This window comes from Hyperolius riggenbachi, chromosome 11, assembly GCF_040937935.1.
Source record: "Hyperolius riggenbachi isolate aHypRig1 chromosome 11, aHypRig1.pri, whole genome shotgun sequence".
Classification (NCBI taxonomy): domain Eukaryota; kingdom Metazoa; phylum Chordata; class Amphibia; order Anura; family Hyperoliidae; genus Hyperolius; species Hyperolius riggenbachi.
Window position 1 is genome coordinate 82,440,223 of NC_090656.1, and position 18,652 is coordinate 82,458,874.

Sequence of the window (18,652 nt, forward strand, 5' to 3'; positions counted from 1 at the left end):
GTACCTCAACACAATAGATGATCCATAAACAGTACAGCAGAGCAAAGAACAAAGATTGCACAGTACATCAACACAACAGATGATGAATGAAATGTTAAACATTCTGGTGCGCATGCAAAGTTGATGCAAACTAGCTGCAGCTCGAAACGACCAATCAGAATCAGCAGGAAGTGTATGAATGGCCCAAATCCAGTCTCCACTTCAACTGCATTAATCTTGCATAAAAAGGTGGAAAAATTAGCATCTCATTGTTCAAAAACACAGCAATCCATCATCTAAATCTGATCTGTGGGAACTGGATATGGTTTATTTATTTTTTGTTACTGCACATACCCATCATAATACAAAAGAATAAACGTAGTAGATCCGCTCCTGATAAACCTGCAGATGACATGCAACTAGGTACATGTATGCACATGAAGTAGAAAAACATGTATTGTGCATCAATGAAATTAAGGTGGGAGTCAAAATCCTCAATTTTGCAAAAGTGAGAGTGTAGAGCTCAACAGGCAAGGCAATAATGTAAGTGCAAGAGTTTCAATACACAACATCCAGGAGTGCGAGTGTTAAAATGCACAAAAGTAGGAGTGTAGGTGTTAAAATGGGAGAATAACTGTTAGAATGAATGACAAACTCAGAAGTGCAAAAATGAAAAAAACAAAAAGCAAACAGAAAAAAACAATTGGAACAGCAGTTTATCAGAATGTCGGCATTTAACAGGGGAAGTGGCATCCCTTGCATGGGGAGGCATTCCTGCAGAAATGCCCACTCTACCATCAGGAACGCCCCTTCCCCAGCTCTAATTGGGCAGCTGCGACTCTCCACTGCCTCTCTGCTCTGTTCTCTCAGTTGACACACAGAACCAGAGCTGCAGCATTGTGAGCCCAGGGGTCGTGGCCATGGTTTGTTTCCCCCCCCCCCCCCCCCCCCCCCCCAGGGGATGAAGACACCTTCCTTTATTCCCATCCACACTCTGTTTAGGTCTCTGCCAATGTTTGATGAATTTTTAATTGCTTTATAAAACTTAGTTCATGTTTGCATTTTAGTCATGTATTCAGTTTCTATTAAGAAAAACACATCTTTAAGGATCTCACAAAAGTGAACAAAAGAAAGTTTTGGCATTAAATAAACTCAAAATTGTTCTTGCAGTAGTTTATAGGTCTCCATCTACCCATTTACATATGCTGTTCAACTGCAATTTATTGCATAAATAAATATTTACATACACATATTTTAATGCTGCGAACATTTGTTTTGCGCTTTTCTTCTGTTGGACTCAAAGCGCTCGAGAGCTGCAGCCACTGGGATGCGTTCAAGAGGCCATCCTGCAGTGTTAGGGAGTCTTGCCTAAGGACTCCTAACTGAATAGTTACAGAGCCTAGCTATTAGTTAAAGGTCCATATTGTCAAACCATAGAAGACAAGGCCGTATAAGCACCTATAAGTTCACACTGGCACTTTAAGGTAAGCAGATCCGTGAAAATAGATCCTATTTCCGTTCAACTGAATTCATTTTGCATTTGTTTCTGTAACAACGGAAGGTACTAAAATAGCTGTCTATAGGCAACCTATTGCCCTCAGTGCGCTTTTCCCATCTTTCTCCCTCAGCCGGGGTGTTCTGATTCTCTCACTCACCCCACTGATATTTGGATAGCGCTCAGATAAAACATGGCTGTAATTGTTTATGTAGGCAGGTATACTGTGATGAGTGGATCTATACATAGAACTTTGTGGATCTGTATAAATAATTGCATCGGAAAACAGATCTCTGCACAGCTGCCTTGTCATGTTGTCGCTTTCATATAGCAAAACAAGATATAAAGCAATGAGTGAGCCAACACTCTGCTTGCCTTGCTGCAGAAGCACACACAAAAGTAGCTTTTTGCTGGCTAGAGAGGTTCTGCTTTTATAGCAGTGTGTTGTGCACATGCGTTCTCCCATTGGCTCCCATGTACTGCTTCAGCCTCTGTTTCAGTTCTGCTGGGCTTCATTGTCCAGGGAAAAAAAAATTATTGCTGCAGAAATAAACTTGCGGTCCATTCAGCGGGGCGTGCAAAACAGATCCATAGGCTAGCATTGGATCCATTAGTATCCGTTCCGTTAATGGACTGTGTTTTAGTGCCCGTGTGAACCGGCCCTAACACTGTGTGCGACTAACACCAGCTACAATAGCCTGCATATAATCATTGGTGGTGCACTAATAGTTGTAAACATTCACTGTGGCACCATACATGCAAATTTAGCAAATATTTGCCCTATTGCTCACGTAAAAATTGAAAAATCACTCACATAGAAAATGTTTGCCTCAAATATGAATTGCATAACATTATTATTCGTACTACTTTATTCTAAGCATACGTCTGGCATCATACTAGTTCATCTAAATTCAGGGAATAATTACCATTAATGAGGTGCTGAGCTGATTTGCTATTGCCGTTCCTCCATTAGATTGCCACACTCCGGGGTGGATAACCTACTAGCAGCGTGTTACAGCGTTGTGAGCAAGAGTTTATTCATAATTTGGTGGACAAGTTTGCATTTATGAACTGCCTAAACAACATTTCTGCATGCTTATTGGATTTACACCTGGACTGTCCCTACCAGATCTAGCAATTCTATCATCTATCATCCAATTGGACAGATCGCATAGGTACAAATCGCCTTTGGTTTTTCTTTAAAAATTGTGAAAACAAAAACTCAATAGTGGTTTCAAGCCAGAAGTACAAAGCACAGCTATAAATAGCAATTACACCCTGAATTTAGATGAACAAGTATGATACCGGACTTATGCTTAGAAAAGGTTTGCCTCAATTAGAATAGGCATTGCTTATTATTAATCACATCGGTCGTACTTCTTTATGCTCTGTGAGTAATTTTTCAGTCGTTTACGTGAGCCCCAAACAGCAAATATTTGCTACATTTTTTTATGGATTGTGCCACAGTGAATGTTTACAACTATTAGTAGACCACCAATGCTAGATTACATGCAGGTATTGTAGCTGGTGCTACTCACACGCAGCATTAGCCAAATATACAGCTTTTTTCTTTTTTTTAAAGAGGAACTCCCGTGAAAATAATGTAATAAAATAAGTGCTTCATTTTTACCATAATTATGTATAAATGATTTAGTCAGTGTTTGCTGGCAGATGAGGTCAGTGGAAGGAGATCCTGCTTGGTTTTTTGGCAGTTGTAAACAGCTGTTATTTCTCACAATGCAACAAGGCTCCCACAGTGTGATGTCAGCACCATGGTCGTGACATCACACTGTGGGAGAGGTTTCACCACAAAGTCAGCCATAAAGAGCCCCCTGATGATCCGATTATGAAAAGGAAAAGATTTCTCATGGGAATGGGGGTATCAGCTACTGATTTTAAGTTTAATTCTTGGTTATGGTTTCTCTTTAAGTCTTCTATGTTTCCACAATATGGACCTGAACTAATAAAATACAGTAGAGGCTTGGGTATCTGGTACCGACAGGGATCGGCTGATGCTGGATAAGTGTGCTTTCTTATTATTAAAAATAGGCCTAGCTAATACAGTACTATAATATACACCCCACTCCCCCCCCCCTTTACACACACACTCTGTATTAAAATGTTAAAGTATATAAAATGTTATATAAATATAGTAGTCGTAACTATATTCACCTTGAGAGAAACCTTCAGTCTTTAGCACTGCGGACCCTACAAAAAGCACTGTGAGTGCTGCTGGCAATTCATTCTGGTTGGTTGAGACTTCTGGTTAGTTGAATTTCAGATAACTGGACTCAACTGTATATGTATATAAATACTTATGCAATAATTTGCAGTTGGACATTTTTTTTTTACAGGTGATTTGGTTACCAAAGCTTGCACCTGCAATTACAGATTCCTAAATCAAGATTACTTACGTTTTTATCAAGAGTACCGACACTTGATATTAAAAAGTTTGAAATGCACCAAAAACGTAAAGTACGCACACACACACTGAATGCATGAATTAAATTCAAACTTAAACAGGAGCTTTACTAGCAGAGAGTTAACCCCTTATTAGCCTGCCTCATTGGCAGTACATTGTTTATAATTAGCTTATAATTAGATAATGAACAAAGGGTTAAATGAATGCACCAAGTAATTAAAAAACAACAACAACAACAACACTCAAGTCAGTGAGGCCTTCCACCAAGCCAAATAGAAAAGAATGAACAAGCAGCAGAGTTTCACTCTTTCAACAGTTCAAAGCAAAGAAGGTACAGACATAACAGAATAAACCCTAGTGGTAGTCAACAAGACTTCTTATAGCAGCTTTTACCATGTTGCATAATATTCTGCAAACTCCCACCGCTGTAAAATAGAATGTTCAAAGACTTATCTCCCCCTGCCATTCATGCCGAGAAGAGCCGGGAACAGAATTCTGGATGTCTTTTGCGTGGTTCTCCAAGGTAAAAACTTGAAGCCATGCATCTGCAAAGCTGAAAATAGTTCATGACTGGATTATGTAAAAAAATATAGTATTATGGAATAAATTTACATCTAAAAATATATAACATCTGGTGAGGAGCACCTGGTCTTAAAAAACAAAACAAAACTGTAGCTTGACCCGACAGCTCCGCAGTTGGACCCATCGCTTTGAATGGGTGCTGTACGTATCTCAAAATAGTTCTGTTTTAGAATTTTGGAAAGATGGCTCAGCTCAAAGTCGGTGTGCGACATCTAAAACTTGACTGGTCATTTCTGCACCATCTTCATCTGTCACCTGCTTCAAACTGTAGTCCTTGTGGGCCAGAACTGCGGCAATATTGAAAACAAACCCGTAAGACCAAACTAATCACCTAATCGTTCTCCAGACTTCATAGAAAACATTCAAGTTGGTCAGAGTAACGGTAGCTACATTCGTCAGGAGCAGAGCGAGTGGTGGTCTGTAGATCCTGTCTCCAATAAATAACAGACGGGAATATCTCCATACAAGGAAGGGTCAGTCATAGGATAGAGGAGTAGTAAGAACAGTACAACTCCAAGTACATAGAAAAGGAGAATCATTGTGCGCTGTGGATGGTCCAAAGCTGTAAATATGGCTGGAAATCCAATGTAGTTGCAGAAGGAATGGCAAAGTACGGGTCCTACAATGTGCCCTAAATAGAATAAAACTGTAATCAATTTGAGGAAGTTTGTCATGATGCACAAACAGTATTATGGGCTGGCAGTTATGTCCCTTAAAAAAGGGGACGATTTCTTCCCTCCAATGTTGAATGTCTACTTTAAAACATCAAGTTCTCTCTTTAAACAAACAGAACCAAAGCATATGAAATGATTGTACGACAAGTAAAGGTTAATCACACTAAATTTGTGTTCAAATGCCCAGCAAGGCAAAGTAAAAATGTAATTCAAGTCTTTGAAAATCTGGATATCTCTACCTACTACCGTGTAATCTTTTTTTCCTTTTACCCAAATTATTTGTAGGGAGAACAATTGTGCTAATCCTTTAATGGTTGAACTGGTATCTGTTTTCTCTGCTACAACACTGACTGCAGTACCAACTTTACCAAACTTAAAGAGACACTGTAACAAGAAAAATGTCCCCTGGTGGGGTACTCACCTCGGGGAAGCCACATTAGGATCCGAAGGTTTCCCCCGCCCTCCTCTGTCCCACAGGGGTCTCGCTGCAGCCCTTCAAAGCCGGCCCGACAGATCAGACAGCCTGTTCAATATTTACCTTTCCAGGCTCCAGCGGGGGCGCTGTTTCGGCTCTTCTGACGGAGATAGGAGGAAATAGCCGTTCTCCGTCGGGTCAGCTCTACTGCGCAGGCGACTTGCGCCTGCGCAGTAGAGCGGCCCGACGGAGATCGGCTATTTCCGCCTATCTCCGTGGGAAGGAGCGGATACTGCGCCTGCACTGGAGCCAAAAGGTAAATATTTACATCGCCACCTCTCCGGGAGGATTTTCGCCACCACCGTGAGACAGAGGAGGATTGGGGAAGCCTCAATAGACTCCGGAGGCTTCCCCCACCCGAGGAGAGTACCCGCTAGGGGAGGTTTTTTCGTTACAGATTTTCTTTAAAGGACAACTGTAGTGAGAAGAATATGGAAGCTGCCATATTTAATTCATTTTAACCACTAAATGACAAGCTGACTTATAAAAGTGTCCTGCTAGAGACTCTTAATGGCTCCAGGACGTTTTTACAAGTCCCACAGTGCTGCTGCCACTGTGCACGTGCATGTGCGCGCGTGTGCATTCCCGTGCACGTGAAAATAGTGGAAAAAACCCACCAAAGAAAAAAATACACCTTTATTTCCAAACACTATATTGTCACCATACTTTGTACTAGGGACATAATTAAAATCTTGTGAAAACCAGGACAAATAGGCAGATAAATGTGTGTGTTTTATGCACAGTAGCAGTGTTTATATTAAAACTATAGGGGAAGAAATTGGAGGAAGTGTATTTTTTCATTTTTTTCCCTCATTTTTCCCTTAAAAATGTATAGAAAATAAAGTAATTACTGAAAACAAATATCAAACCCAAAAAGCCCAATTGGTGGTGAAAAAAACAAGATATAGATCATTTCATTGTGATTAGTAGTGATTAAGCTATTGGCAAATGAAAGGGATGAGCACTGAAAGGTGAAAATTGCTCTTGTCCATTGGGGTAAAAAAGCCTTTGGGGTGAAGTGGTTAAACAATACCAGTTGCCTGGCAGTCTTGCTGGTCTATTTGGTTGCAGGAGTGTCTGAATAACACCAGAAACAAGCATGCAGCTAATCTTGTCAGATCTGACAATGTCAGAAACCTCTGATCTGCTGTATGCATCTTCAGCAGGGCTGCCAGGCAGCTGGTATTGTTTAAAAGGACACAAATATGGCAGCCTCCATATTTCTCTCACTACAATTGTCCTTTAAGGCTCACACACCTACCAACAATCTGTCCAACTATCTTCCAAACTGGCCTGTTCGAAGATAAGTTGGGTGTGTGTACAGCTCACAAACAACCAGATGGCCAACTGATAACAGGTTGTTTGCCAGATACAACTGGTGGATCAATCTGACCATCTATCAGGCAGGTTGGAATGTGTGTACAAGTCTTTTGAACATCTTTATTGTTTTTGAATGCAGACATGTTGTGAAGTTTGTCATTTAGCTTGCACACATAGGATTTAGGTGAGTTGCTTGTTTAGTTGGTTGGTGTGTGTGTGTGTGTGTACTTGTCAGGTAAACAACTTGGTGTGTGGTTGGTCACGTTGTGTGGTTGGTTGTGCATTAAAGAGAATCTGTAACGTCAAAACGTGCCCTGGGGGGTACTCCCCTCGGGTGGGGGAAGCCTCAGGATCCTAATGAGGCTTCCCACGCCATCCTCCGTCCCTCAGGGGTCTCACTGCAGCCCTCCGTACAGCGGTGACGTCAATATTTACCTTCCCGGCTGCTGCGCAGGCGCTCTGACGGCTGTCGGCTCCGAAGTAGGGGGAAATACCCGATCGCCGTCGGGTCTGCTCTACTGCGCAGGCGCAAGTCTCCGGCGCCTGCGCAGTAGAGCGGACCCGACTGAGATCGGGTATTTCCGTCTACTTCGGAGCCGAAAGCAGCCACAGCGGCCCCGCTGGAGCCTGCAAAGGTAAATATTGAATTGACAGGCGGGTCTGTCGGCGGCTGTTCGGAGGGCTCCTTAACCTCCCCAGCGTTCTGGACGAGCTGAGCTCGTCCAGTGATGCCGGAGGGCACCGCTCAGGCCCTGGTGGGCTGATTTGAATACATTTTTTTTGAAACACGCAGCTAGCACTTTGCTAGCTGCGTGTTTCTCCGCTGGCCGCCGCTCCGCTGCGTAATAGGCCCCCCCGGAGACCTCGTGCGCAGCCTGTTCTTCGCCATGGCGACGGGGGAAGCCCTGAAGGAAATCCGGTTCAGAACTGAATTTCCTGATGGGCATGATCGCCGGCGGCGATCGGAAGGGTGGGCGGGAATCGGAAGGGAGGGGGGTATCGTGTCAGCCAGCTGCCTCGACAAAGCAGCTAATTTGTAAACACACGATGTTAACTATGCCTGCTTCCATGAAAGCAGGAAGTAGACACTGCAGATTTATATCCGCTGTGACAGACATTTTTCTTTAAAAGTTTATTATGCTGTTGTCTATCTTTTAAAGCAGAGAGGAAGTTCTGAGAGGAGGAACGAGTGGCAATTTGGAATCCTTTAGCAAACTCATTAGAACCTTACAGTCAAAACATTAAAGTAACCTCCAGGACTTTAAATTTTGGCCACCAATCCTGCCCACCTCCTAAGCAATCCTCATACCCTAAGTGATGAGAGGAGAACTTGTTATAAACTGCTTAGCGTTGTTAGCAAGCAATGGCACAATAGACGTATAGAGGCAACAGTCTGGGTAGTTGTGTATTAGAGAATGCGTGCTCAAGCCAGGAAATATACAGGTAGCAAACAGATTAGAAGAGAGCAGGCTGGCACTTGCAGATTCCAAAGCAATAAAACAGCTTTATTTACTCCGGCTGATACATTTAAAATATGCAGTTGTCATATACAAAGTCTTGCCTACCCTGTTGTTGATGACTGTGGGGTGAGGTGGGGGGCAGTAGGGTGGCCCAACGAGCGTCTTCAGGAGGTGCGCAGAAGCCTCTGAAGACGCTCACGGAGCGAAACGGTCATTAGACAACCCTACTGCCCCCCACAGCCATCAACAACAGAGTAGGCAAGACTTTATATATGACAACTGCATATTTTAAATGCATCAGCCGGAGTAAATAAAGCTGTTTTATTGCTTTGGAATCTGCAAGTGCCAGCCTGCTCTCTTCTAATCTATTGTTTTAAACTGCTCCAGTGCTAATCTCTGAGTTCATGTGCTGGTACCAATTGCATCTCCATGCACTTCCTCCCACGTGGACTCTCAGGAAAATGGCAGCCCCCCATCTGGAAATATGGAACAGGGCATAGCAGCAATGCCACACAATTTCTCACTGAAAGAATCATTTGGGGAGAGGGGGTATGACTCATAAACCTGATATGGAGATTCAGATCCTCACGAACTGCAATAGAGGAAACTTGGAGCTTCTCACATGATATTAGGTGAAGAGTGAGAGTTTATAGACTAAATAATATACCATATAAGGGATCGAGAATGGGCGTGTTTTTTTTTTTTTTTTTTTTTTAATCCTGTAGTTGGGCTTGAAAGGAAGCCTGTGTTCATTTATACAATCTCTCTGCAATGTACTAAAGTAAAAAATGCTTTGTACTCTAATAGCCATACAATAAAACCTTAGAGCACTTTGCAATACAAGCAGAAATTTTAGAAATTATGACTTGATATACAAGCAAAAAAAATTTGCATCACAACTGAGCAAATAGTTCTTCTCCCTTTGGCATTGCAGGATTGTACTTAATCTGAGTGTAGAGGCTGTGCAAACTCACATTTCCATAAAATCTTTAAAGGTGGGCAAAAGCAACTGTCCATGGAGAAGTTCCTTGTTAAAGCCACACACACAAAAAAAAAAAGTTGGGGCGAGCCAACAGATGGCAATGATTCTGTTAGTTATATTGTAATGGTGCTCATACATTGTGCAATTTTTTCATTTTTTTTGATTATATAATTCTGTTAGATTATTCCATTAGATCAGACAAGTTGGAAAAATCTTTATATTCCATCTGATTTTCATTGAAAAAAAAGCAAACAAAAAAACGGAATAATCAATTTTTTCTAGATTGGAAAAAAAAAGATTTTAAACTTTCATTCGATTCGATCGTTTTGGTCAAATAAACGGGAAAAACTTAACGTTTCTATTGTACCATCTATGGGCACCTTAAGTCGTTTGCTTTATACAATTTTACAATAGCCGTTTTTTGATTATGGAATGAAACTAGGTTTCCATTGATTCTTATGGGGAAATGTGCTTTGATATAAGAGTGTTTTGGATTACACGCAGGTTTTCAGAACTAATTATGCTTGCAATCCAAGGTTCCACTGTATTGACATATTGACTACAGTAGTGCTATACTAAAGCCTGGTACACAATATTTATTGGCCAATTTTACCATTTCTATATAGTTTAAGAGCTTACATGTACAATCTGTTCATAGTATTCAAAATCTATGCGGCCTCATACTTTACAGTGATGGCTAAATTGGCCAATCAAAATTGGAGGTGTGTACTAACCTATAATTGTAAACATACATATATCCAGGCACATCGCCTCTAGTTAGGACATTAAATAAATTATTAGGGAAAGGGAGGTGCTGAAGGGGGTGTGGCTAGAAAACAGCAAAAATCTATTAACCCTTCGCACACTCACATGCAAATGTTCACACAATTGCATTCACAGATTCACTCATCCAGGCACAACTGTTATCCCTACAGCTAAATTAAAAGCCAGGGTTTTAGTTCACAGAAGAATGCATTCTTATGCTTAATCACCTATACTGCGCAGAAGTACCCAGGTAAACATAGGTGTCCTAACTCTGGCCCTGTAACATGCATAGTGCAGACATGCAAACACATTCATTGCATCAAACCTATCAATGGATTAGGAGCACACATCCTAACTTCCTCTCCTGGGAAAGACAGTGCATCTTACCAATCGCACAAGGGAGCTAATGTTATGTGTCCATGTGCACAATGCGCATACACCAGCATAAGCTGTCTGCATGCTGACAAACATACAGGGGAAGGGGGAGTGCACTGAATTGGACCCTAGCCACAGGGGTCAATGATAAGAATAAACATACATATATCCAGGCACATCGCCTCTAGTTAGGACATTAAATAAATTATTAGGGAAAGGGAGGTGCTGAAGGGGGTGTGGCTAGAAAACAGCAAAAATCTATTAACCCTTCGCACACTCACATGCAAATGTTCACACAATTGCATTCACAGATTCACTCATCCAGGCACAACTGTTATCCCTACAGCTAAATTAAAAGCCAGGGTTTTAGTTCACAGAAGAATGCATTCTTATGCTTAATCACCTATACTGCGCAGAAGTACCCAGGTAAACATAGGTGTCCTAACTCTGGCCCTGTAACATGCATAGTGCAGACATGCAAACACATTCATTGCATCAAACCTATCAATGGATTAGGAGCACACATCCTAACTTCCTCTCCTGGGAAAGACAGTGCATCTTACCAATCGCACAAGGGAGCTAATGTTATGTGTCCATGTGCACAATGCGCATACACCAGCATAAGCTGTCTGCATGCTGACAAACATACAGGGGAAGGGGGAGTGCACTGAATTGGACCCTAGCCACAGGGGTCAATGATAAGAATAAACATACATATATCCAGGCACATCGCCTCTAGTTAGGACATTAAATAAATTATTAGGGAAAGGGAGGTGCTGAAGGGGGTGTGGCTAGAAAACAGCAAAAATCTATTAACCCTTCGCACACTCACATGCAAATGTTCACACAATTGCATTCACAGATTCACTCATCCAGGCACAACTGTTATCCCTACAGCTAAATTAAAAGCCAGGGTTTTAGTTCACAGAAGAATGCATTCTTATGCTTAATCACCTATACTGCGCAGAAGTACCCAGGTAAACATAGGTGTCCTAACTCTGGCCCTGTAACATGCATAGTGCAGACATGCAAACACATTCATTGCATCAAACCTATCAATGGATTAGGAGCACACATCCTAACTTCCTCTCCTGGGAAAGACAGTGCATCTTACCAATCGCACAAGGGAGCTAATGTTATGTGTCCATGTGCACAATGCGCATACACCAGCATAAGCTGTCTGCATGCTGACAAACATACAGGGGAAGGGGGAGTGCACTGAATTGGACCCTAGCCACAGGGGTCAATGATAAGAATAAACATACATATATCCAGGCACATCGCCTCTAGTTAGGACATTAAATAAATTATTAGGGAAAGGGAGGTGCTGAAGGCGGTGTGGCTAGAAAACAGCAAAAATCTATTAACCCTTCGCACACTCACATGCAAATGTTCACACAATGTGTGAACATTTGCATGTGAGTGTGCGAAGGGTTAATAGATTTTTGCTGTTTTCTAGCCACACCCCCTTCAGCACCTCCCTTTCCCTAATAATTTATTTAATGTCCTAACTAGAGGCGATGTGCCTGGATATATGTATGTTTATTCTTATCATTGACCTCTGTGGCTAGGGTCCAATTCAGTGCACTCCCCCTTCCCCTGTATGTTTGTCAGCATGCAGACAGCTTATGCTGGTGTATGCGCATTGTGCACATGGACACATAACATTAGCTCCCTTGTGCGATTGGTAAGATGCACTGTCTTTCCCAGGAGAGGAAGTTAGGATGTGTGCTCCTAATCCATTGATAGGTTTGATGCAATGAATGTGTTTGCATGTCTGCACTATGCATGTTACAGGGCCAGAGTTAGGACACCTATGTTTACCTGGGTACTTCTGCGCAGTATAGGTGATTAAGCATAAGAATGCATTCTTCTGTGAACTAAAACCCTGGCTTTTAATTTAGCTGTAGGGATAACAGTTGTGCCTGGATGAGTGAATCTGTGAATGCAATTGTGTGAACATTTGCATGTGAGTGTGCGAAGGGTTAATAGATTTTTGCTGTTTTCTAGCCACACCCCCTTCAGCACCTCCCTTTCCCTAATAATTTATTTAATGTCCTAACTAGAGGCGATGTGCCTGGATATATGTATGTTTATTCTTATCATTGACCCCTGTGGCTAGGGTCCAATTCAGTGCACTCCCCCTTCCCCTGTATGTTTGTCAGCATGCAGACAGCTTATGCTGGTGTATGCGCATTGTGCACATGGACACATAACATTAGCTCCCTTGTGCGATTGGTAAGATGCACTGTCTTTCCCAGGAGAGGAAGTTAGGATGTGTGCTCCTAATCCATTGATAGGTTTGATGCAATGAATGTGTTTGCATGTCTGCACTATGCATGTTACAGGGCCAGAGTTAGGACACCTATGTTTACCTGGGTACTTCTGCGCAGTATAGGTGATTAAGCATAAGAATGCATTCTTCTGTGAACTAAAACCCTGGCTTTTAATTTAGCTGTAGGGATAACAGTTGTGCCTGGATGAGTGAATCTGTGAATGCAATTGTGTGAACATTTGCATGTGAGTGTGCGAAGGGTTAATAGATTTTTGCTGTTTTCTAGCCACACCCCCTTCAGCACCTCCCTTTCCCTAATAATTTATTTAATGTCCTAACTAGAGGCGATGTGCCTGGATATATGTATGTTTATTCTTATCATTGACCCCTGTGGCTAGGGTCCAATTCAGTGCACTCCCCCTTCCCCTGTATGTTTGTCAGCATGCAGACAGCTTATGCTGGTGTATGCGCATTGTGCACATGGACACATAACATTAGCTCCCTTGTGCGATTGGTAAGATGCACTGTCTTTCCCAGGAGAGGAAGTTAGGATGTGTGCTCCTAATCCATTGATAGGTTTGATGCAATGAATGTGTTTGCATGTCTGCACTATGCATGTTACAGGGCCAGAGTTAGGACACCTATGTTTACCTGGGTACTTCTGCGCAGTATAGGTGATTAAGCATAAGAATGCATTCTTCTGTGAACTAAAACCCTGGCTTTTAATTTAGCTGTAGGGATAACAGTTGTGCCTGGATGAGTGAATCTGTGAATGCAATTGTGTGAACATTTGCATGTGAGTGTGCGAAGGGTTAATAGATTTTTGCTGTTTTCTAGCCACACCCCCTTCAGCACCTCCCTTTCCCTAATAATTTATTTAATGTCCTAACTAGAGGCGATGTGCCTGGATATATGTATGTTTATTCTTATCATTGACCCCTGTGGCTAGGGTCCAATTCAGTGCACTCCCCCTTCCCCTGTATGTTTGTCAGCATGCAGACAGCTTATGCTGGTGTATGCGCATTGTGCACATGGACACATAACATTAGCTCCCTTGTGCGATTGGTAAGATGCACTGTCTTTCCCAGGAGAGGAAGTTAGGATGTGTGCTCCTAATCCATTGATAGGTTTGATGCAATGAATGTGTTTGCATGTCTGCACTATGCATGTTACAGGGCCAGAGTTAGGACACCTATGTTTACCTGGGTACTTCTGCGCAGTATAGGTGATTAAGCATAAGAATGCATTCTTCTGTGAACTAAAACCCTGGCTTTTAATTTAGCTGTAGGGATAACAGTTGTGCCTGGATGAGTGAATCTGTGAATGCAATTGTGTGAACATTTGCATGTGAGTGTGCGAAGGGTTAATAGATTTTTGCTAACCTATAATTGGGTACTTCAGTTTGAAGACTGCTAGTGGCAAGCAGGGGTAGTCAGTAAGATGCAAAGAATTCTGAGAATTCATTTTATGCAGCTTCAGAAATGGCCAATCAAATGCAGCTACAGCATTTCATTTGTCCATTTACATGCTGCATAAACTTGACATTATGTGCAGCTCATTGGCCATCCTGACTGCTACAAGAATCGGGGGGGGGGGGGGGGGGGGGAATGTACATTTGTTCAAAACAATGCAGTATATCCCACAGTAGTTTATTAACAATAGTCTCACCTGTTCTTATGAAGATAAAGGCTGTGTAAGCTCCAAACACTGCAGTATATGAAAACTGAAAGGCTATAAAAGAAAAAAACAAAACAAAAACTAAATGCTTGAGTTGACTAAGAAAAGAGATCCACGGAAGAGAAATAAAAAACAAAACAAAAACAAAAAATAAAATAATGGAAAGATAAAGAAAGCAGAGTTTTAATGAAGTGAAAGGAGTAAAATAAATATTACATACCAGCCGACAGAAATATGCTCATAACCGTGCTCTGTCGAAATCTTAGCTGCTCAATAACATGATGGAAGTGAGCTGAAAGATAAATATTATATATGTACTTGGGAACAGGAAAGTAAATATTTAAATAAAATACTCACCCTAATTCCAGGACCAGCGTGTCAGCAAACTTATCACTAGAGATAATCAATTAGATGCTCTTAATTCTGTCCAGTGGCATAGGAATTTCCATAGCAACGGCAACAGAGCCCGTAGCCAAGAGGGGACCAGTGCCATGGCTGGCAGTGAGCCTCCTGAGGTGCAGAGTAGCATGAGCGGAGGAGAGAACTCACTCCTCTTGGCTCCACTGGCAATCTACCCTCTACAGACATTATTCTAGTCTCCATGACTACAGCACAGTCTCTTGTCATGACAAGCCGGCTGGTTACATGAAAAGATGGCACTGGAATAAGAGACAGTGGCTGTGGAGGAAAGTAAATTGTGGATGGAGAGGCGAGTTACTTCTCTCCTCTGCTTGGACGTCACATTAGGCTACCTACATGGAGGGGTTGAGGAGGAGGCAGGGCTACTTCTAGATAACATTCTAGCATGCTGCCTATACTGGATTATGCTACCTAATACTGAGGGCTCCCTCTGGCTGCCTATGCTTGGTAAGGGGTGGCAACCTATACTGGGGCCCCTCTGGCAATAGGTAATGGGGGTCACTTCTAGCTACCTGTATATACTCTAGACTGGGGAAGCAAACTATACTGGGGGCTGCCTATTTTGGGGGCCCTCTGGCTATGTAACTACTTCACATCTAGACTTCGTTTCCCCCTTAAAGGATACCTTAGCACATACTAAAAAACGCCCTACGTAGTTGTGACAGTGTGCATGCGTAGTCAGCCGTGACCACCCCGAATAGGAAGTAAGTTCGGGGGATCAGTATGTGGTAACAGAGTTACAGAGAACAGGGGGAGCGGTGGGCATGAGGAGTGTCCACTACACATGCCAGTTCCCCCATTCTTACATTTTGCACTAAGGTGTCCTTTAACCATTTACCGCCATCCTAACGTATTAAAACGTCATGCTTACCGCTATTAACAGCAACATGACGTTTTAATACGTCGCGCATTCCCGCCGCTGCTACCGCCGTGTGTCCGCCGCTACCGCCGCCATTACCGTCGGGATCCCGTGCTGGGCGATTGGGGAAGAGGACTGAACAGTCCTCTACCCAATCGCAGTGCCTGGAGTGAATGGACGTGACCGCGAACAGCGGCTGCGTCCATTCACATAAACAGGAAATGTAACAGTTTAATAAAGTGTGTAAAAAAAAAAAAAAAAAAAGTGAACACGTCCTATGAGTGTTCACCAGCGCCATCTTGTGGCCAAAAAGTATATTACACTTACAAAATACATACATTTTCAAGTATATACACATCATTAATAAAATTACACTTCCAACCCTCCCCCCCAAAAAAAACACTTGTAAAAAAAAAAAATCAGCTTAAAAAAAATAAATAAATAGTTGCCTTAGGGACTCAGCTTTTTTTATTCTATATTTTATGGGGGAAAATTAATTTTAATTTATTACATAGGGGCTTGTAATTATGGCCAGAACAAACAGAAAAATAACCACTTATATTTCAAAATAATATACTGTCGCCATACATTGTGGTAGGGACATAATCTAAACGGTTTAATTATCGGGACCACTGGGCAAATAAAACGTGTTTGTTTTATCCACAGGAGAATGTTTAATTTTAAAACTATAAAGGCTGAACACTGAGAAATAATGATTTTTTTTTCTTTTTTTTTCTGTTTTTCTCATTAAAATGCATTTAGAATAAAAAAATTCTTAGCAAAATGTACTATCCACAGAAAGCCTAATTGGTGGCGAAAAAAACGAGGTATAGATCATTTTCTTGTGATAAGTAGTAATAAAGTTATTAGGGAATAAAAGGGAGGAGCGCTGACAACTGAAAATTGCTCTGGTCCGTTAGGATAAAAACCCTTGGGGGTGAACTGGTTAAAGACCAGCTTTGATATTTTAGCCATGTGCCTTTTTAATCAACAATAAATGTATCCCCATTTATGACACCTAAATGACAAACTAGACTTTCATTGGGAGCCATCAGGGTTGCTCATCATGACCTTGCGATCGCGAGTAACTCCTGATCACGAGTCGTTTTTGCCGATCACGAGGTTGTAATTGGCAATCGTGATCGTATTTCGATTGCCAATGCACTCGTTACCCGACTCGTGATCACAAGTTACTCGTGCTGGGAGAGTGCAGGGAGACTGATGACAGAACGGAGCTTGAATGTGCAGCATAAAGCACATTCAAGCGGAGATGCGCACGCATTGGTGAGCGCGATCTCCTGCAAAAACCCGTCCCAGGACTTCACGCCAATTGGCGAGGAGTGGTCTTGCGGCTGCCGCCGCGTTCACGATATTTTTAATCGTAAAAATTATGCAGAAAGCTTAATGTTATCAACTTATATATTCGATTTCACCAATTAGTGCTGTAGTAGATAGTAGCGGGGGCATGCACAGGAGCGCACCCGATCGTGCTTGCCTGTAGTCACAGAGGATGTAGATATACTGTAGCTGAGGCTAAAATGGTTGAACTATGCAAAGCAGTCACAGAGAATTGTTCTGCAGCAAGCAACTGCAGTACTGGTTTCCAAAGTTTTAAAAAGGATTGTCACACTGCGGTGGCTTAACGTGTATTTGCAAAGATGCAAAACTAATCTTATTTATCACTGACAATTAGAGACAGAGGCTTTCCTGTAGACCTGTTGGGAGTGGCACAGAGCATTTACCCTAGTTTTCAGGGGTTGTGTTGTAGAAACAGTTTAGACTAATTGCCATTAAAATCCACATAAACTATAATTAAGTTCTGTGTGCAGGTGAATGGGGAGACTTGTTTGCATTTTCAGCTGGTTCTGCAGACACAGGTCACATTGCACAATATACAGTATAGTGCTGTGAAGCCCTGTGCAGCTGCAACACAAGTCCACATGCCAAGTCTATGTAAAGCAGAGCAGCACAGCAAGTCCTCCTTTTAGGCCCGTTTCCATTAAGGCCAAATTTGGTCTGAATCTGCGTTTCCACACTGGCAAGTCCCACAGGGAAATGCTATGTGGCCAACGACTTGCCATCCAGATCATGCGCTGTTACGTGTCTGGACAGGATGCTGCAGATTTCTCATTGTATGGCTTAGCGATTCGGGCTGCGTCTTCACAGCAGGAAGACGAACAATTCGGAGACAGCTGTGGTTCCTATTGAAAACTGGCCCTTATGAAGGAGTGTTTTTAGCAATTATATTTCTGATACCTTGGAGTTTACTATAAAAGGGGTTCTAACTCAAAATAAATTGCACTGTAAAAATACTTCTTTCCTAAGTAGTTCTCACTGAAGGTATTATAAATCTGAAAGTTCTGAAACTTTTATGGACAGGTTTTGGACTAGTCCATCTCCCCATGGGGGATTCTCTATTTTCCCTTTATGCATTGTAAAAGCACTCTCTGTCAAGGACTTACACAGTTGGTTTGTGCCCCTGCAATTTAGGACGTGGTTATGAAATGTGTACTCTATGAACACAAGGGAATTACTTCCTGGTGAAGGAGTATGGTGTGCTCAAAGCCTGGAGGCGAATACCAAATCTCAGTGAATGTTGATCAGCAGCATAAAGCACTGTAAGCACGTTAGACATTACAGCTTCTCCCTACATTCCAACCTGCTCTATACAGCTGCATAATGCATGCAATTATGCACAGGTTGATGCAAATCAATACCTTGTTATGTCAAATTTGACTAAGTAAAAACACAAGAAAAATCAGAACCCCTGTATTGAACAATTGCAGGTTCCTAAAACCATTCAAGCATGTAGCAGACTGCTTGCTTATCTGATGCTTCGCTACCCGTGTATGTGTACACCATAAAGGTGTACACATTTCTATGGATAACTAT

General features: G+C 42.1%; 1 protein-coding gene across 1 annotated transcript in view; it reads right to left on the minus strand.

Annotated features, from left to right (window-relative positions):
• Window positions 1-930: 930 nt before the first annotated feature.
• RCE1 (Ras converting CAAX endopeptidase 1) overlaps window positions 931-18,652 on the minus strand; it is a 47,065-nt gene continuing 29,343 nt past the window's right edge. The window contains exons 6-8 of the mRNA XM_068260593.1: window positions 14,702-14,773; window positions 14,473-14,535; window positions 931-5,109 (exon numbers count right to left, since the gene is read on the minus strand). Coding sequence (XP_068116694.1) covers window positions 4,874-5,109; window positions 14,473-14,535; window positions 14,702-14,773 — 371 coding nt within the window. The 3' untranslated portion in view covers window positions 931-4,873. The remainder of the gene's footprint in view (window positions 5,110-14,472; window positions 14,536-14,701; window positions 14,774-18,652) is intronic.